This window comes from Magnolia sinica, chromosome 6 (genome assembly GCF_029962835.1).
Source record: "Magnolia sinica isolate HGM2019 chromosome 6, MsV1, whole genome shotgun sequence".
Taxonomy (NCBI): Eukaryota; Viridiplantae; Streptophyta; class Magnoliopsida; order Magnoliales; family Magnoliaceae; genus Magnolia; species Magnolia sinica.
This window is the reverse complement of record NC_080578.1, coordinates 61286215-61307699: the sequence shown is the minus strand read 5'-3', so window position 1 is coordinate 61307699 and position 21485 is coordinate 61286215. Positions and strand designations below refer to the sequence as shown.

The 21485-nt window shown below is 38.0% G+C and overlaps 1 protein-coding gene across 1 annotated transcript in view; it reads left to right on the top strand.

Annotated features, from left to right (window-relative positions):
• Nucleotides 1-21485, top strand: part of LOC131248795 (serine/threonine-protein phosphatase BSL3) — a 72630-nt gene that overhangs the window by 31248 nt on the left and 19897 nt on the right. The window contains exons 8-17 of the mRNA XM_058249250.1: nt 5806-5907; nt 6003-6084; nt 7884-8063; nt 18236-18509; nt 18705-18948; nt 19091-19261; nt 19964-20202; nt 20867-20951; nt 21061-21159; nt 21242-21441. Of these exons, the coding sequence (XP_058105233.1) occupies nt 5806-5907; nt 6003-6084; nt 7884-8063; nt 18236-18509; nt 18705-18948; nt 19091-19261; nt 19964-20202; nt 20867-20951; nt 21061-21159; nt 21242-21441 (1676 nt within the window). The remainder of the gene's footprint in view (nt 1-5805; nt 5908-6002; nt 6085-7883; nt 8064-18235; nt 18510-18704; nt 18949-19090; nt 19262-19963; nt 20203-20866; nt 20952-21060; nt 21160-21241; nt 21442-21485) is intronic.

The following is a 21485-nucleotide window of genomic DNA, read 5'->3' as shown; positions in this document are numbered from 1 at the left end:
ATGCACGGATGGTTGGACAAATGGATGCATGTGTGTTCATATGTTTGTATGTGCATGCATGCATGGATGGATGGATCCACCATTTCCCCCATGTTTCCCCAATGTTTTCCTGAGTCCACGATACATGCTTTTAGTCCCCCATTAAACGAAACTTTTTATGTATGCATCACTTTTGCTATTATTTGGTTTCTAAATATGTATATTTTAGCATTTTTTGTAGTATTATTGAGAAATTCCACCATTTTCCCCATGATTCTCCAATGTTTCCCTCAGTCGGCGATACATTTCCGAGTACTGGCGATAGTATCAACTATATCGATACATGTTTCTGTATCCCTAACTAACATGTAACGATACTAATACTGTGAACTTTTACATTGTTCTGACTTTTGAGTATCCCTGATATTATTGATAATATCCTCGACCTTATCTTATCGCCAGCTCAGCGATACTGGTAACACTGACAGTATTAGAAATTCTAGGTATTGGCGATATATCGCCAATGTATTGCCGATATTTTCGATTGTGTAAATTCCAAGTGTTGCTTGTATCGCCAATGTATTGGCGCTATTTTAATAATATCGCCAATTGTATCAATATCGCCAAAAATTTGTTTATTAAAAAAAATCATTTCAATTTTTTTTTATGGGTCCTTGGTTATATGATGAAATGCATGTTTGTATGCGTATATTTATGCATGCATGTATTGATGGATGGATCATGGATGTATGTATGTATGTATGCATGCAAGGATGGATGGATGGTTGTGTGTGTGTGTGTGGATGGATGGATCATATGTGTGTGTCTACATATATTTGTCATTGTATGTATGTATGTATGCATGCATGCATCCCTGGATGTTTAGATGGTTAAAAATGGGTAGATGGATCATGCATGTGTTCTTGTATGTATGTATGTGTATGCATAGATGGATGGTTGGATGGTTGGCTCAACCATTTCCCCCAGGCTTCCCCAATGTTTCTCTAAGTCAACAATACCTGCTTTTATGCCCTGATTAAAGAGAAACTTATTATTTGATTCCAAAATATGCGAATATTCTTATTTTCGCTATTATTTGATTCTAAAATATGCAGATATGTGTATTTTAGCATCTCTCGAATTACCATTGAAAAATTCCACCATTTCCTCCATGTTTCTCAAATGCTTCCTTGATTCAACGTTACATGCTTTTAGACTCCCATTAAAGAGACTTATCTTGTACGCATCTTTTTTGCAATTATTTGATTCCTAATGAATGTGTATTCATCATCTCCTAAAGTTTCATTGAGAAATTCTACCATTTCCCCATGTTACTCCAATGTTTCCCTCAGTTAGCGATACATTTCCAGGTATTAGCGATAATGTCGATGCATGTTTTCATATCCTTAGCTAGTGATACATGTAACGATACCAATACTATGAACACTACTTGCATATGACGTAGTTTTGATTGACAAGACGAGGGAGGGCATAGACACAAAGCCAGATTGAGAGGTTCTTCAGAATCTAAATTATTTAAAATTAGTCAGACTAAAACAGAGTGTATGAAGTGCAATTTTAGTACAATAGGAGTGGGAACGAGGAATTAGTAAGGATCGCTGACAAAGGAGTTTCCCAAAATGACCACTTTCGATATCTTGGGTCGATAATTCATAAGTTGAGAAATTGAGAAGAATGTTGCCTATAAAATTCAAGCGGTGCAGAAGAATTGCAAATATGCCTCTAGAGTTTTATGTGATCGTTGCGATGTTGAGATGGATGAGTGGCAAGATAAGGAAAGATAGAACTAGAAATGAATGCATTCAAGGGATTTTAGGAGTACCACCAATAGGCAACAAGATGAGGGAAAGCAGACTTAGATGGTTTGGTTATGTGTAATGGAGACTAAGAATTGCTCTGGTTAGGAGTGAGTTGGCATAAGTTGATGGCTCTAAAAGGGCAAGGGGGAAAGCCCAAAAGGACGTGGATGGAGGCTTAACGCAATTAGTTGGGATGGGGCTTAGATGATTATGATGTATCGGGTATGAAATAAGTACATTGAAATAGAAAATTGCACTCAGGGTTTTTAGGCTTGTGCCTAGGTGTTTCCAAGCATAATGCATTCATCTACACTACTAGTGATGGTGTTATAAGCAATCTGACGAGGATATCACTTCACGTACACCCTTGCGTACGTATCAGAGGAAGCGGGCCACACCAATTTCCCTGTGGCTGGGCGAGTATCCGCGATCATGCTGAAGACCCCATGTGCATGTGCGAGCATTTGGAAGACCCCACACTGGGAAGATGCACATGAGGTTCTTTATGGAGTGATCCAAACCGTTGGATTGAAGGGACGCAGCGATCGGGCCATTGGATCTCATGGATTGCATGATTGGGCCATTGATCATTGATCGTCCACATCAGTTTTAGACTTTATCATATTTTAGGATTTAGTTTTTGCTTATTTTATAATTGGACACATTATGAGTGTTTTGGTTGATTTTATTTAGACTAGGGCTATTTTCGTTAAGATTCACAAGACATGCAGATTATTGTAATTTTTGAAACTTTTTGGATCTATAAAAAGAGGGGGACGTGTGACCTCTCTCCCATTGGATTTTGTGATAAAAAAGAGAGAAAAGCTCTTGCTTTTTTCTTCCATCTTCATGCGATTTGAAGATACTTCCATGTGATTTGGAAGGGAGATTGGTGCGAGGCTAATCTTCATCAACGGAAGTGCGAGGTCTCCCTCTATCCCCACACCATCTTCTCTCTTCTCCTCCATCAAGGTATTTTATTTGAATCCTTCGATTCTCCCATCCTAACCCTTCATCCTTTCATAAAACCATCTTTCCTTTACCTAGTGTTCAAAATATCGGTATCACTCAATGTATCGCACACTTGGGATATAGATACGTATCGGTTATCTCACGATATATATTGTTTGTATCACGTAATTTATCGCGCTTTTTGGGAAACATAGGGAAACATTGGGAAAATGTTTGAATTTTTCAATGAAACTTCGGGGATTATTAAAAATGACCTTAATATACTTTTAAATCATAAAATCTAAAAAAAAAAAGTGCACATAATAGGTTTCCTTTGTATAGGGTCCTAAGTTATTCGATGTCTGATTGAACTTAAACAACTATATTGAAATATGTTGCATAACATTTATAAATGCATCAAGACATGTATATCCAACACCGTCCATCTGTTTTGACACCTTAATTTACGGCACCATACCAAAAATGAAGCATATCCAATTATCAAGTGGACCATGCCATAGGACACAATATCGATTGAAGGCCCTACCATTAAAACCTTCTTAGGGCTCACCTTAATGTTTTCATAGTGTTTATTTACCATCCAATCTGTTGATAAGTTCACATAAGCTTGGATGAAAGGAAAAGACAAATATCAGATTGATCCAGAACTTTTGTGGCCCATTAATAGTCAATCACAACTTTTTCCTTTGGTATGGTCCACCTGATAATTGGATGTGCTTTGTTTTTTGGATAATACACTAAAATGATTTGGAAAAACGGATGAAGGACATGGATACATAAGACATACATTAAGGTGGGCCTTGCATTAAGGGCCGCACCGTCTTGGGTGAGTATTGGGTCTCATCGAATCCGCTCCCCTATCCCCACTTAGATATCATTTCTTTTTGATAGGTCTTAGCTCAAAAAATGAGGCAGATTGTGTGGGCCCCATGCATTGTATCCATGCCGTCCATTCATTTTTTTGGATCATTTTAAAGCCTGAGAAGAAAATGGGGCAAATCTAAAGATCAAGTGGACCACATCAGAGGATGTACGTAATATAGTGGGACCTTGACTGTGGGGCCGCCCCAACGTAATATGGTGTATATACACTGTCAATTCATTTTGGCATATTATTTTAGGGAATGGGCCAAAAAATGAGGCAAATCCAAAAATGAGGTGGACCGCACCACATGAAAAAGTGGTCATTGAATGGCCACCATTAAATTTTTTTTTTAGGGGCTACAAAAGTTTTGGATCAAGCTAATATTTATGTTTTCCCTTCTAGGTCTGTCAGACCTTATGAATAGATTGGATGACAAATAAACATCACAATGGGCCCTAGGAAAGCTTCAACGGTGGATATCATTACCTCCACGACTTCTTGTCATATGGTCCACTTGAGCCTTATATTTAACTAAATTTTAGGCTTATACCCTAAAACGACCTATCAAAATGGATGGACGGTGTGGATAAAACACATATATCATGGTGGGCCCCACAGAGCCTTTGACAGGACCGTCCATCTCCAACGCTTTCAATCCGCATCGGACGCGGATTTCCTGCAAAAGGCTTCGCAGGAAGTTCCTGTGCTTGGATGCTAGGTGGGGCCCACTGTGATGTTTGTGAGAAGAGGGAAAACTGGGGAAAGAGTTTCCTACCGTTGAAACTTTCCTGGGATCCACCTTGATGTTTATATGCCATCCAAACTATTTATGAGGTCGTTCCCACTGGGATGAAGTGAATACATAAAAAGCTTATCCTGATACTAAACTTATGTGGCCATAAAAATGTTTCAACGATGGTCACTGAATCCCTACTGTTTCCTCTCGTGCGGCCCACCTGAGTTTTGGATCCACCTCATTTTCGGTCGCATGTCCTAAAATGAGCTTGCAAAACAGATGAACGTTGCGGATTTCTCACAAACATCATAGTGGGCTTCACCTATCATCTCTGCGCAAGTACTTCATGCGCGGATATCTTTCGCATGAAATCCACATTCGACCGCACGATAAAAAAAAGAGGCTTGGAAGCCCTATTTGGAAGCAGAGAGGGTTTCAGCCCCTAATACCCTAATTTCTCTACCAAATCTCCGGATTTCTCTGGATTTTTTTCACATTATCTTCCGATATCTTCTGAAATCAATTCCCTACAAACTTCCAAAATCAATTCCCTACGAACAATGCACTTCGATTCGAATGGCCCACTAAATGCAGCTTCCGATCAGCGCAAACTCTTCTACATGTGGAAATCCACATTGTTGTAAGTTTCTCTCTCTCTTTTTTTTTTTTTTAAATTTTTTTTTTTCCGATATTTACATACAATAAAAAAATTTCTTGGTATCTTTTGACGGGTTTTGTATAGCTGGATTACGATACCGATAATATCGGCCAATAGTATCGATATTGTGAACACTGCCTTTACCTATCCACAATCCCAAACCATAACTGACCTAACCCGTCCATCCCACGCCACACGTGTGACCGTACGACCACACTTGTGAATCCTTCGGGTTGGCCGTACAGCCACACCTTGCCCCCTTTGGCTTTCCATCATCCTTATGTCAAAACCCCTTTCTTCCATTCATGATGTTCTTTTAGTTTTCATGGGATTCGTGATGATTATGGCAATACTTGTGTTTTTTTTTTTTTTTTTTTGTTAATTATCTTAATTCTGCTACTTGATCTCACATGTTAATTGGTCCATGCATCGGTCCTACGTCACAATCTTTGAGGGGAATTATATTGGTACAAATATATGATACAAAAGTTTAAAATTGCTTGTATTTGTTTTAAGCATCTATGGAGTTTCAAGACTTGCCTAGAACATCTATTATTTAAAATTGGTTTTCAAAGTCCCAGGTAATTTCTATGGTTCATGAACGCATGGGTTGGGATAGATTACAGCAAGAGTCTTAGCATATTTCTGAGAAGAATCACAATAATTACAATCTTGCCTTGGTAATACTATGTATATATGCATTCACTATCTCATGTATGAGTCACCGACTCACATGAGTCAAGCCTTCTGATTTTTTGTTGTGTTCTTCTTTTAGCCATTGTCAAGCGCATATGGCCTTGCAAAGCACAGAGATGGTCGTTGGGAATGGGCAATTGCTCCTGGTGTCTCGCCATCTCCTAGATACCAACATGCAGCAGTGGGTTTTGGTTGCATTTCTTTTCCTGAGATTTCCTTCCTTAATCCATATAAGTTTTTAATTTTTTTTTTGTCTAAATGTTTTATTCATTTTAGGTTTTTGTCAATGCACGGCTCCATGTTTCTGGAGGGGCTCTTGGTGGTGGCCGCATGGTGGAAGACTCCTCAAGCATTGCAGGTATTTTCTTTTGGTGCTCACGAACATGAGACTAATGGATCTTCTTTATGCCATGGGAGCTTATGACCATTTATGTGAAATTTGGTCACAAGGACAAAATCACTCTTTACCTTCCCAGAAAAAAAGAAAAGGAAAAAGAAAAGAAAAGAAAAAAAATCAAAGGATAAAATCACTCTGTCACAATCACAAATAGACAAATGATAATAATAATATTGTTAGTGTTTGTACATTTTTTTAACATTAGTGTAGGATGGAGACATCAACATCCTTGAGAGGAAGTATATTATACATGACCCACATCTTTCAACAGTACACAGAATTACCATTTCTGACAAGTGGGGCCATGGTTCGGTAAACCTGACAATTGATTTGTTATATATCATCATGTATGGACTGTGCTGTAGAAATCTCCTCGATAGGACAATCTTAAATATGGCCTACAGATATTGTGGGCTGTAGGAACTTTTTTGTTTCTCCGTTTTTCAGGTTTGGTTGGCTGTTTTTGTTTCTTGTATTCTTTTTCGCCTGTTGGCACCTTGTCAATAAAATTTCTGTAACTTCTCCAAAAAAAAAGAAGTTAGTGTTTGTACATTTTTTTAAACATTAGTGTAGGATGGAGACATCAACATCCTTAAGAGGAAGTATATTATACGTGATCCACATCTTTACAGAATTACTATTTCTGACAAGTGGGGCCATGGTTCAATAAACCAGACAATTGATTCGATATATGTCATCATTATGGAATGTGCCCTCGAAATCTCCTCGATAGGACAATCTTAAATATTGCCTACAGATATTGTGGGCTGTAGGAACTTTTTTGTCTCTGTTTTTTGGGTTTGGTTGGCTGTTTATGTAACTTCTCAAAAAAAAAAAAAAGGCCTACGGATGGTTACGAAGAGACATATGACAGTGATTTACATTCAACTGCAAAAATTTCCAAGATTGGTGGTTAGGATCTGTGAATCTATGATATTTTTCAGTCATGGTCCATCCACAGAGGTAAAGCAAGTCATGCAACAAGCCAATGATCCAGAATTGAAAACCTGCAGATACCGAGCAAAGAGGTGGATTCATGTGTTATTACTTCCTTCTTTGAAGTATGAATAGAATTCCTTCGTATTTTAGAATTAAACTAATAAAGAGTTGAGCTGCCTAGGGAATGATGATTTCACAAGGCAACATGATTGCTGGTTTTGTAGAATGTTTTAGGTAAGGACCCAGGGTCTTTGAGGGTCTCCATGAACTGCTTTGTTTCCGGCTAAAATGCTACAGTAGGCTTCTCTTGTAGCTGAAGCTTCTAAGAGACTTCTAATAGAATACTCCACATTCTGGACATGTATTTTAGATTTAAATTCTCATATATAGGCATATAAGTTTTGAGTTCGACATGTGATACTTTTGGCACATCTTGTATGGTGAAAGGAACCAAACCAATTAATGAAAATTTCTCTCTGTTATCCTTTGCACCTGGACTCTTATCAGACATATTTTGAAGCATCCAAATGGCTGCTTTACACAATACAAGGAAGCGAGACCATGCAACTGAGTAATCAACCACCTCATCTCCCTAATGCTTGGAATGGCATGCATCCAAAAATGAAAGGATAAATCTTGGTGCTATTCTGTTGCATTTTTCTGGTTTTTTAGAAATTGTTCTCTCAATTAAATAGTTAATGGAAACTTTATAAATCACAATCTGAATATTCGATGTTTTATTGATTAAAAGCCTGTCTTGTTCTGTTTAATTATTCTTGAAATTGAGATCTTACAATTGCATTGTGTATCTGTATGTTTAGTGTTGGATACTGCAGCAGGAGTTTGGTGCGATACCAAGTCAGTTGTTACAAGTCCCAGGCCAGGCAGATACAGTGCTGATGCAGCTGGAGGAGATGCTTCAGTTGAGTTAACAAGGCGCTGTAGGCATGCAGCTGCTGCAGTTGGTGACTTGATCTTTATTTATGGTGGATTACGTGGCGGTAAGACAAGGATCTGCTTTTGTAACCCCACATTCTCAGTCCATTGCTTGTTGCAATATCTGTTGAAGTTTCCAACCACTTCGCTTGGTGCATTGTTTCCACTTTAATGGCCAATCACAATCTGATTCTCTGGTTGGAAATCATATGCTTCCAATATCTTTTTCATGAAACTGGGAGATCATCATGCAATTTAAATATGCCATTTGATTATGCTTAGAAGCATTTGATGCCCTCAGTTACTGATGAATTTACTGGTTACCTACTCCCAGTTCTATTTGAAATCCATGTTTGAAAACTCAAAGAGTCAACTAGGAAATACATCTATTGATTTCTGAATTTGATTTGGCTGAGAATGAAATCTTGCTGTTTTTTTTTTTTTTTTTAATTAAAAAAAAACCTTTTGGACTGAAATCTTGCTGATTTCCGTGCTGAATTCTTCCATTACAAAATGGAGATTGGACTGGTAGTTGGAACTAGTGTTCGAAATATTGGTATTGTGTTACGTATCGCATCCTTGGGATACAAATATGTATCGGTTATCACACGGGATACATCATTTGTATCGGGTAATTTATCGCACTTTTTGGGAAACATGGGAAAACATTGGGAGAATGGTTGAATTTTTCAATAAAACTTCATCGATTGTTAAGGACCTTAATACACACTTTTAAATCATAACATCTCAAAAAAGAAGTGCACATAATAGGTTTCCTTTGCATAGGGTCCCTAAGCTATGCGCTGTTTGACTGAACTAATGCAACTATTTTCAAATTGAATTCATAACATTTTAGAGTGTATGTGATGATTATTTCATCAAACACTCCTAGATACTTCGAAATTAGTATCAATTGACAGCTGGTTGAGGGAAATTTTGAAAAAAAATTAATATTTTAATATTTTTTATTAAATTTAATTAAAAATGAATATTATTTTCTGAAAATTGACAAGGACTTAACATATCAGTAGATCAACCCTCATACATGCTTGATTTCATGTTTAGAGTGCAACATTGTAAGCAATTTGGGGAAATTTTGAAAATTTCCCAAATTTCCACAAATTGGACCACCTATACAAATTTTGAAATTAGAGTGTATGTGATGATCATTTCATCAAATACTCCTAAATACTTTGAAATTAGTCTCAATTGATAGCTGGTTGAAGAAAATTTTTTGAAAAAAACACGGAGAACATGAAGAACCAATGGATATCGAAATCAAAGTGTCAACTCCATGATATTTCATGCAAAACATGAAGAACCAATGGATTAGTAACCATTTGACACTGATTTAACATAATTTCAACAAAACAAAGGGGCTCGGAAGTTGAAAATGCTCACCGGATCAAACATGTGGGATATATATCAGCACTACTTGTGCGTTTTGTATTGCGCAGGTGGGATACAAGATATATTGTGGGATATATCGGCCGATATCGTTGATATTAAAACATGGGTTGGAGCTAAGCCAAAAAGAGTTAACAGAGCCAAGTTCTATCTATAAAGTTTTTGAACATTGGTGAACCTTGCCACAACTCGTCTTCTTCCTTGTTTCTCATAAGACTGCTTTCTAATTTGTTCTTGAGTTCCAAAATCTGAATGCCTGGCCATATGCCTCAGTGAAATGAAATTAACTGCATCACTGTCAGCTATACATCTAAAAGAGAAAAGAAGATCCAGAAGTTTTTAGGGTCATGCTTCACTGTTAACTTTGGTAGCCCACAGGAACCTCTATACATGCACTTTAGAATGGCCCAAAATTCATGCAATCTGTGGGATTCATCCCACTAATACATATCCCTAAGCATTTGGTACCATTTCCTTCAGGAAATTTAAGGAAACAATTTAAAATTAAATTCAAATGAACATTGGTGGGGCTACTTTGGGTTCATGAATGACTTCAAAATGGCCCGAAAATCATGTAATCCATGTGATTCATCTCACTAATGTATGTACAATATACCTAACCATTTGACATCATTTCCTTAAGAAATTTGAGGAAAGAACTAAAATTAAATTTGGGTGAATAGTGTTGAGCTGATTTTGGTACACACTCGTATGCACTCCCAAAACGGCTTGAAATTTATGCAATCTATGATGTTCATCTCACTAATGTGTATCCCAAATCATTTGACACCATTTCTCTCAAGAAATTAAAAGAAAAGGCTAAAAATTAAATTTGGATGAATAGTGTTAGGCCAATTTGGGTAACACTCAAATGCCCCCAAAATGGCCAATTTATATTTATTGTAGGATTCATCCCACTAATGCATATTCCTAACCATTTGACACCATTCCCCTCAAGAAATTTGAAGAAAACATTTAAAAAAAAATGTGACTGTTTATGCCCAAAGTTGCCAAAAATAGAAAACAGTAGAAAAAGAGTTTAAAAACACTGATGGTAGTACATTCATGTGTAGATCTAAACTCCATAGATATAGTTGAACAATCTAAACTCCAAATAATTCACAGAAAATAAAAAATCATGAAACTTTTGGAAATTATAAAAAATCAGCAAAAATACAAAAAATAGAAAAATTATACAAACACTGCCAAATCAAACACAAATTTAGCAAGATTTGGTCATTTGGCAATATTATTTTGGATTGATACTTTTAAAGCAAGAAAAAACAAAATAAAAAAAGGAATTTTATCCTTTTTTTTTTTTTTTGAAAATTCCCAAATCCAGCTTTGGATCTTTGATTTGTTGAAATGGCTTAAATTTGGTATTTTAATTTTCAAAAATGGCACAAATGCGGTCGAAATGGCTTGAAAACAATCTCAAGACGGGAAACTGTTGAAAGAGGGGGAAAATGGGTGGGAAATCGATGGCAGCCCCCATTTGGGGCTTATATATGTGTAACAACACTGGGCAATGATGCTGTTACGGGTAGAGGTGGGCATCGGACCGAGTCAGACCGGATTGGGTCCAACCCGATCCGATCCTAAATCTCAACAGCCTGACCCGAATTCGATCCGATCCGAGACCGAGTCCCGGTCACCTGACCCGAACAGATTCGAAGTATATATGGCCTGATCCGATCCAGGTCCAACTCGGTCAGAAAAACCGATCGGATCGGATTGGGCAAGGTTCGGATATCCTCGCTGCTATTGTCGGTGTGGTCCATTTAAGCTTTAGATGTAATTAATTTTTTCTTCAAATGCTCTAAAATGATCTCTAAAAATATATGAACGGTGTAGATAAAACATATACATCAAGGTGGGCCCCAAATGGCTCTGAAAGCACTCCCCATTTCGGTATATATATTTTTACTGGATATATATTTATGTGCACTGCACGAAAGCCGGTGAATTACGTTTCACAAGAATCACAACGATATACTAGCTGTAACCACGTTAGCAAGTTCCGTGGGTCTAATCATGGGGTATGTGTTATATCCAAACTGTCCATCCTTTTGGCAAGCTCGTCATAAGGCTTGAGATGAAAAATAAGACAGATTGAACTATCAAGTGGACCACACGAAATGTTAAACGGTGAAAATAATTCTCTGCTGCTATTTGCGGTGTGGTCCAGATGATCTTTAGATATTATTCATTTTTATAATAATGCTCTCCAATGATCTCTAAAAATATATGAACGGTGTAGATATAATAAATACATCACTGTGGGGCCCATATAACTTTGATCTCCTTTGAACCGTTCGTACAACTCGGAGCTCGAGGAGCGTCAGTCTCATCTTCGCACGTAACGTTACAACGTACTTGCTGTAATGTTGTTAGCAAGTTCTGTAGGTGTGATCATGCTATATGTGTTATATCCAAACCGTCCATTCTTTTTTCGAGCTTGTCATAGGGCTTGAGACAAAAAATAAGACAGATATAACAATCAAGTGGACCACACGGAATGTTTAATGGCGAAAATCATTTTCTGTTGCTATTTGTGGTGAGGTCCAGATGATCTTTTAATATTATTCATTTTTTGGATAATGCTCTCCAATTATCTCTAAAAATATATGAACGGTGTCGATATAATAAATACATCACCGTGGGGCCCATATAACTTTGATCTCCTTTGAACCGTTCGTACAACTTGGAGCTCGAGGGAGCGTCAGTGATCGTCTTCGCACGACATGCACCCCAGCTATGTCGTATAGCCTGCATCAGCTATCCCATCTTACAGCGGTTGTATAGCTGTGTATGGTACTCTAGCAAACCTCTTAGTATTATACTAAGTAAACTCTGTTGGGGCCCACCGTGAATGCATGTGTTTTATCCAGGCCGTCCATTCGTTTTTCCATAGCATTTCAGTGGTTGAACCCAAAATTGATGGGTATCCAAAGCTCTAAGTGGACCATACTACCGGAAAACGTAAAATTACTGATATGAACCACCTCGGATCGGGTCGGTCCGAATTGACCATGACCCAATCCTGATCCGAAAAAGCGTCGGATCTGAATGGTCCTACCCGATCCGCACCGATCCAGGCCGTTGGTTCGGTTCGGAACAGGTCGGATCAGGTTTGATTGGGTCGGATCTACCGGATTGGGTCAGATTTGCCCACCTCCAGTTACGGGCCTGTGACGGCCGTAATATAGATGGTATAGGCCCGTTATGGTCCATAATTTCTGAAATGGGCCGTTATGCCTTGTATAATGTAACATTTCGTATTGTTACCGGCAGTGTTCGAAATATCGATATCGCACTATGTATCGCACCCTTGGGATATAGATACGTATCGGTTATCGCATGGGATATATCGTTTGTATCGCATAATTTATCGCACTTTTTGGGAAACATGGGGAAACATTGAGAAAATGTTTGAATTTTTTAATGAAACTTTGGGGATTGTTAAAAAAGCCCTTAATACACACTTTTAAATCATAACATCTCAAAAAAAATATGTACATAAATAAGTTTCCTTTGTATAGGGTCCTAAGCTATGCGATGTTTGTATGTACGGATCATCGGATGAACCGTAGATTTTACATTTACAGCATGTTTTACCCTATAGAGCTGTGAGTGTTTTATTCCCAGCATGTTTTCACTTCATATAGGTGTGTATATGAACATATCAACAAGTCGGATGGAAAGTAAATGACATGGTGGACCCTGAAGTGACGCACCAAGTTCTGTGGGGCCCACCATGATGTATGTGTTGTATCCACACCGTCCATCCATTTAGAGATATCATTTTAGGCCATGAGAAAAAGAATGAGTCAGATCCAAAGCTCGAGTGGACCCCACTACAGAAAACAGTGGAGAGAGTGACGCTAACCATTAAAAATTTGTAAGGGCCACGAAAGTTTTGGATCAAGCAGAAATTTGTTTTTTCCTTTCTTTCATGTCTGTCTGAACTTATAAACAGGTTGGATCTCAGATAAACATCATAGTGGACCTTAGAAGGGTTTCAACTGTTGGCGTCCCTCTCCCCACTGTTTTCTGTGGTGGGGTCCACTCCAGATTTGGATCTGACTTATTCTTTGTCTCATGCCTTAAAATGATATGGCCAAATGTATGGACGGTGTAGATACAATATATACATCATGGTGGGCCCCACAGAATTTGGTGCGTCACTTCAGTAGCCAGTTTGGCTAGGCAACTTGTCAGTATCTTCTACGCACGAGGAGACGGATTGGCTACTCCCCCTGACACCGGCCTCATGGCTAGTGGTCGGTGCTCTATGAGCACCACCATAATGTATTTGTTTCATCCATTCCGTTCATCCATTTCTACGGATCATTTTAGGGATTGATACAAAAAATCAAAGGGATATAAATCGCAGATGGACCACACCAAAGGAAAACAATAATGATTGGATATCCACCATTAAAATCCTCCTAAGGCCCACTGTATTGTTTATTTGACATCCAATCTATTGATTATGTCCTAAATACCCAGATGAAGGGAAAAAATAAATATCAGGTTGATCTAAAGCTTTTATGGCTCCCAAAATGTTTTTAATGGTCAACGTTCATTCAACACTGTTTCCTGTAATGTGATCCACTTGAGTTGTGGATATGGTTCAATTTTGGGCTCAACACCTAAAATGATCAGTAAAAACGGATGGACGACGTGGATAAATACGTGTAATCACGGTGGGCCCAACAAATAGACGCTGCCTTTTACCCAGCGTGATTTGGCGACGTCCCAAAACCTTACGTTACGAAGGTAGACTTTAGGACGAAATTGCCCCTGTTTTTTTGCAAAAGTGAGTAGAAAGTTGTTAAAAGCAGGGGTATTTTCTTATTTCTGAATTAGTCCGTACGAATGAGGTCTGCTTTCGGAAATCGGATTGCGTACTGAGTTACTCAGTACACTCTTATCGTACTAAGTAAACTCTGTTGGGCCCACTGTGAATTCATGTGGTTTATTCACGCTGTCCATACGTTTTTCTAGATCATTTTAAGGGTTGAACCCAAAATTGAAGTATATCAAAAGCTCAAGTATTGATTTCCACCGTTGAAACATTTCTAACGCCCCCTAGTGATGTTTATTTATCATCCAAACTGTTCATAAGATCACGCAGACATGGATGAATGGAAAACACAAATCTCATCTTGATCTAAAACTTCTGTGGGCCTCCAAGAACTTTTCAATGGTAAACTTCAATTCACACTATTTCAGGTGGTGTGGTCCACTTAAACTTTGGATATGATTAATTTTTGGCTTAAAGCCCTAAAATTATATGATAAAGCGGATTTACGGCGTTGATACAATGCATGAATGATGGTGGGCCCCACAGAGTTTACTCAGTATGCTTAGCGTACTAAGTTACTCAGTACGCAATCCGCTTCCCTGCTTTCGTGCTTAAGGTTTTTTTGCGTCCGATGAAAAAAGGTGGGTAGTATGTTCGGTCTATATGACGCAAAAGCCTTTACCCATCTGCGCCCCTCTTTCACTTTCCCTCTCCTCTTTTACCCCCATCCACGCAGTCCGATCCGTCTTTCACACATGCAGGGGTTACGTCCCCTCAAATCTCGTTCCGGAAGGAAGGGTTCATCGATCCGGCCTGATTCCTCGCTGGAATCTCCGAAAAAGAGGGAAGTTGAAGAAAATGGCAAGAAAATCGTACTTACCTGTCGAATGGCCCACCTCTGATCACCGCTATAGCCAGGTACTCTCCGATTTCTTTCTTTCTTTCTTCTTCTTACGATAATATCGGCCGATATATCGGCCGATAGTATCGATATTTCAAACACTGGTTACCGGTATGCCATGATTGTTGCTGCTATTAAATTACAGTTTTTTAATACCTTGACTCCAATGCTTTTATATCTTTGATGACCTATGTAAATCCTTGTCCTAGTTTCATTTTGCACCTTGTTATTCTTGACTGAGTTCTCCTTACTAGGTGGTGTGGCATGTGCAGCGCACATGGAGGGAGTATGGGGGAGAGAGAGGGAGGGAGGAAATCTGGCCCAACAGATGTATGGTGCGGATATTATATAGTCATACAGTGGGCTGTATAGAGCCTTTGTTGCATGGTCCTCCTTGTATCATGCTTTTGCGTGGGCTATACGTGAAGACGAAGAGAAGTGGCAGTGGGTTACTCATCAATGAATTGAAAAGGCTGTAGTACCCCTCTCAAAATCAGTAATTAACATGTGTCCCCGCTACTAATTGCAGAGGCAAAAATATAGTTCGTTGACTTGAAGGCCTCATGCAGATAAAGTCTCCACTGTATGACGGACACCAGCCACACTTTGATAATGATAGAAATAACCTCATGCTTTTTAATTCCTTCCCTTGTCCTTGGCAAATCAACCACTCGGACGACTAAGTGTGGGGGGCAAATATGTCCAATCACTGCTTACATTATATATAGTAGAGATTAAATGCTTCCCTTTCATAGGTGAACAAAGTTTTAATGCTAGCCAAGAACACACAACACATGCTAACAAGCATATGCATGCGTTAAGTCTTACATGAATTTTCCAAGTAGGATGCCACACTAATTTCAAATCTAGTGGGTTATAGTTGCATGCGTCTTCCAAGTAGGATGCCGCTCTCATTTCAAATCTTGTTGAACTCCCAGGGGACCTTAATGTATCTTATTCTAATTTATGTGGCTTCTTGTTTACCAACTTCCACTTCTTGCTGTTTCTGGTAAATGAGATTTATACTTTGTTTCCATAATAACTGTTTTCTTTAAGGATGTTTTCAAGGTTGTATATAACATGCTAATTCTGTTTAATTAACAGAGATTAATTTGTAATTTTTGTTGCTGCTTTGACACCAACTCCCTCTTCCGTTCTTTCTGGTAATTTAAAATTTATGCTTGTTCCATGGTACATTTACTTTGAGGATGTTTTTGAAGTCATCAATAACTAGTGTTCGAAGTATCGGTATCGCTACAAGTTTCGTTGACTGGGGATACAGAAACAATATTAATAGGAATTGTTGGGAAACATGGGGTAAATGGTGGAATTTTTCAGTGAAACTTCAAGAGATGCTAAAATACACATATTGCATATTTAGGAATAAAAAAATTGCAAAAATAATGCATACATAATAAGTTTCCATTTAATGGGGGCCTAAATGCATGTGTTATTGTAAGAAACCAGTCCAACCATCCAACCTTCCATCCAAACATCCATTGATATTTCATAATATCGACAACACATGATATTTTACCGAGAAATCTTCGACAATTAGAAAGGAAACAAAAGATTATGGTCTCGATATCGCCCATGTTGCGATAACAATAATATTGCGACATGATCGATATTATCATCAACAATTTAAACATTGGATACAACCATGCACCCATAAAAATTGAAATGGATTTTTTATTTTTATTTTTTATAATAAACAGATTTTTGGTGATATCCAATGTTTGAATTATCTCCGGTATTATTGAAATATCTCCGATATTATCTTTATCTCCAGCTTAGCGATACCAATAACACCGGTAGCGATACTGATAACGCAGGTAGTATCCGAAATTCCAAGTAATAGCAATGAATTGCTAAGTATCGCCAACGTATCAATATTGCTAATGTAGTCGCCAATATTTTCAACTTTGTAAATTCTAAGTGTCGCTTGTATTGCAAATGCATCAATATCGCCAATATTTTCGACTATGTAAATTTTAGGTAATGCTTGTATCATAAGTGTATCAACGATATTTCAATAATATTTCTAACGTATTGATATCATCAAAATTTTGTTTATTAGAAAAAAATTATTTCATTTTTTTTTTTTTAAAAACTTTCATGGCCACATGGTTGTATGTAGTGTTCAATTTGTCATTGATAATATTGATAATATCAGGATATTATTGATATCTCAACATGCGCGATTTAGAGACCACAATCTTTCGTTTCCTTTCCAATTGTTAATGATTTCTTAGTGAAACACAATATAGATAGATGTTTGGATGGAAGGTTGGATAGTTAAATAGGTCAGATGGGATGGTTGAACTGATTTCTTACAACAACACATGCTTTTAAGGCCCCATTAAATGGAAACTTGTTATGTATGCATTCTTTTTGCAATTTTTTTATTTCTAAATATGCAAATATGTACATTTTAACATCTCCTGAAGTTTCGCTGAAAATTTCACTGTTTTTCCCATGTTTCCCCGAATTTCTGGTTATCAACGATATTATCGGCGATATCGATATTGTTTTCGTATCTCTAGCTAACGAAACTCGTAGCGATACTTCGAACACTGGCGATATCGATACATTGGTGATATTATCGACATATCGTCGATATACTAGCGATACAAGCAACACTTGGAATTTACATAGTCAAAAATATTAACGATATCGATACATTGGTGATACAAGCGACACCTAAAATTCACACAATTGAAAGTATTGGTGATACAAGCAACACCTGAAATTTACACAATCGAAATTGTTGGCGATACTTAGCGATTCATCGCCGATATCCGGAATTTTTTTAGACTACCAATGTTATCGGTATCTCTACCAGTGTTATCGTTTTCGCTATCAGGGATACTTCGAACAATGTCTATAACATTCTAATGTTGTTTAGGACCTTTATTTTTTCTATTTTGGGATTAGGGAATTATTCTAGGCATAATTTGATTTGGTCACCTAGTTATCCACTTTGGATGATGGTGAAGTGCTTATCTTTTCTCTTTCTTTAACCAATAATGATGAAGAGCTTATTGATTAGAAAAAGGATGATGAAATGCTATACTCAATTTCTTGTATGCTCATTATAGATTGTGTTTGTGCTACAGGGGTGTTGCTTGATGATCTGCTTGTCGCTGAAGATCTGGCTGCTGCTGAAACAACCAGTGCTGCTTCACATGCAGCCGCAGCAGCTGCTGCAGCTAATTTACAAGCCGGGAGATCACCTGGAAGATATGCATTTATTGATGAAAGAACGAGACAAGCAATTCCTGAAGCAGCTGCTGATGGTGCAGTTGTGCTGGGAAGTCCTGTTGCCCCTCCTATAAATGGGGATATGTACACCGATATAAGCACCGAAAATGCGATGCTTCAGGGACAAAGGTAAGCTTTAATTATAATTATGGGTATCTGCCTCTTGATAGACAAAGCTTCATATTGGCTAATTTCTAATGATGTATTGCCCCCCGAGAAGTTGATGCAAGTTTTTGAATGGTATCTTTTCTTTTCTTTTTTCCCCGGTATTTGCCTGGATGCAAGTTTTCTAGATAAAGGAACTTAGCATACATTATGCTGCAGGAGACTGAGCAAAGGTGTGGAGTACCTGGTTGAAGCCTCGGCAGCAGAAGCTGAGGCTATCAGTGCTGCATTAGCTGCTGCCAAGGCACGACAAATTAATGGAGAAGTTGAGCAACATCCTGATCGGGATCGTGGAGCAGAGGCTACACCAAGTGGAAAACAGATTTCTACCCTGATTAAGCTGCCAGACGCTTCCTTGTCAAATAACATCCCACCAGCTGGAGTTCGTTTGCATCACAGAGCTGTCAGTATTAAAATGCCATCCTTATTTTGATCTTATGTTTGTATTCTGTGTTCTGATCAATTGATTGAACGACATAATCCTGCTTCCGGTACTGTATATTGAATTTGAAATCTGACTCCATTCTTTTTATAAATATCTGCAGGTAGTTGTAGCGGCAGAGACAGGAGGAGCTTTGGGTGGTATGGTTAGGCAGCTATCCATTGATCAGTTTGAGAATGAAGGCAGGCGGGTTAGCTATGGTACTCAGGAGAGTGCAACTGCAGCTAGAAAACTATTAGATCGGCAAATGTCTATCAATAGCGTGCCTAAAAAGGTAGATAATGAACTCTTTGAATTATGACAATAATTATAATCTGCATATTTGTGTGTGAGTATGTGTCTTATATCCTTCATTCACCTTTGGAAATGAAATCATCTCCCTTACTGGTTTTTGTTTCAAAGGAAGTTTGTACACTGATAACATACGGCAAGTGTTCTATAGAAAGAAAAGGCTAGATCCTATCTAATGGTGGCCTATCATTTTCTTTTCTTTGTTAAGAAACTACAAATAAGAAGATGGATGTCCAACATATTGTCATCATCATTGTCATCTAAGCCTCAACCCAATTAATTGGGGTCAGCTAGATGAATCCTGTCCACCATTCCACTCTATCATGGGCCATACCTTCAGTTAGACCGGATGTCTAGAATATGTATATGAAATTATACTAGTGGCTTTGTGTGGTTAAAATATGGTAGAAAATAAGAAAAGATTCAAACAAGGCAACACTGTGATCTTAAGTTGCAGTACTCTGGTTTTCTTTGGGTTTTGGAATTTAATTCATTGTTTGTTAAGTTCTCCAATACACAATTTCACCCCTAACTGTGGTGTGTGGTGCTTGTGGATTATCCATCTTCTATTAAACTTATTCATTGGCTTTTCTATTGCAACAATAGCATTCATTACTTGTGAGACTACCATTCTCATGTTCCCAATTTTTTCAGTGCCCTACTAATCATCCCTATCAAATATCAGGTCATAGCGCATCTTCTGAAGCCTCGTGGTTGGAAGCCTCCCGTCCGCAGACAGTTCTTCTTAGATTGTAATGAAATTGCAGATCTTTGTGATAGTGCAGAGCGAATATTTTCCAGTGAACCAAGCGTTTTGCAGATTAAAGCACCTGTAAAGATTTTTGGTGATTTGCATGGTCAGTTTGGGGATCTCATGCGTTTGTTTGATGAATATGGCTCTCCTTCAACTGCCGGAGACATTGCGTAAGTCTCTTAGTTTATACATCTTCTTTACATCACAGACTTCATGCAAGTTTTGTTGCTCTGCACATGCTTCAGTTTGGAATACTGGGTTCATTCCTGTACCTTGATATTTCCCTATGTGCTTTTTCCCCCCCTCTTTCATTTATCTTTGTAAGATTGTGAGTTGCTAGGCATCCTGGTAACTGTGCTGGTGGCTCTGTATTATCTGAGAAAACTGAGTACTGAATATTGCAGCTGTTCATGTTTCTGTTGTTTGTAGAACTTTCTGGTCCCTTTTTTCTGTGGTGGGTCTATTTGCATCAGACATTCTTATTACATGCTTTCCTTAACAAAATATTTCTGATATTCTGTTGCTGGCAGTGGTATTTGCTCATTTTCCTTTTTTCCAGTTGCCTCATACACTTTAGACTTATGCATGTTGTTGTCTATGGTTATTGATTGACAAATTAGTTTATATATTCAGGATGTATGCCTCAAGTGTCATATTATGCTGGCATCATTGCTAATTCACTACTTAGCTCTTTATGTCAATTTTTTCTTGAAGATATTTTTTGTTGCCACCATTCTTTTGCGGTTTGATGCATGTCACGTCATGGCTGCATTGTACCTTGCATTAAGACTGAGTATTATAACATCCATGCTGATTTCATGTATATGATTTCAGTTATATCGATTATCTCTTCTTAGGAGATTATGTTGATCGGGGCCAGCACAGTTTGGAAACTATTTCTCTTCTGCTTGCATTGAAGGTACCATTTCTCAATGACTGCTCAGATTATGTCATTTATCATTCTGACTAGCCTATCCTTTTCCTGAACCTTAGCCTAGTTTTTTCTTTGCATTTGTTTGATGTTCCAGGTTGAGTATCCACACAATGTACATTTAATTCGTGGGAACCATGAGGCCGCAGATATCAATGCTCTATTTGGTTTTCGGATTGAGTGCATAGAGCGCATGGTATTGCATTTGTTGTTTTTTTAATGTTTATTTTGCTTATTTGGTTTATTGCAATTTATGAATTTAACCCTCTTGGGAGCAGGGAGAGCGAGATGGAATTTGGGTGTGGCACCGCATAAATCGATTGTTTAATTGGCTTCCTCTGTCTGCCCTAATTGAAAAGAAAATCATTTGCATGCATGGCGGCATCGGTCGGTCCATAAATCATGTGGAACAGATTGAGAACCTGCAACGCCCGATTACAATGGAAGCAGGCTCGGTCGTTCTTATGGATTTGTTATGGTTAGTTTATGTCCTTCATGTGCCCAGTTTACATTTCTTCTCTT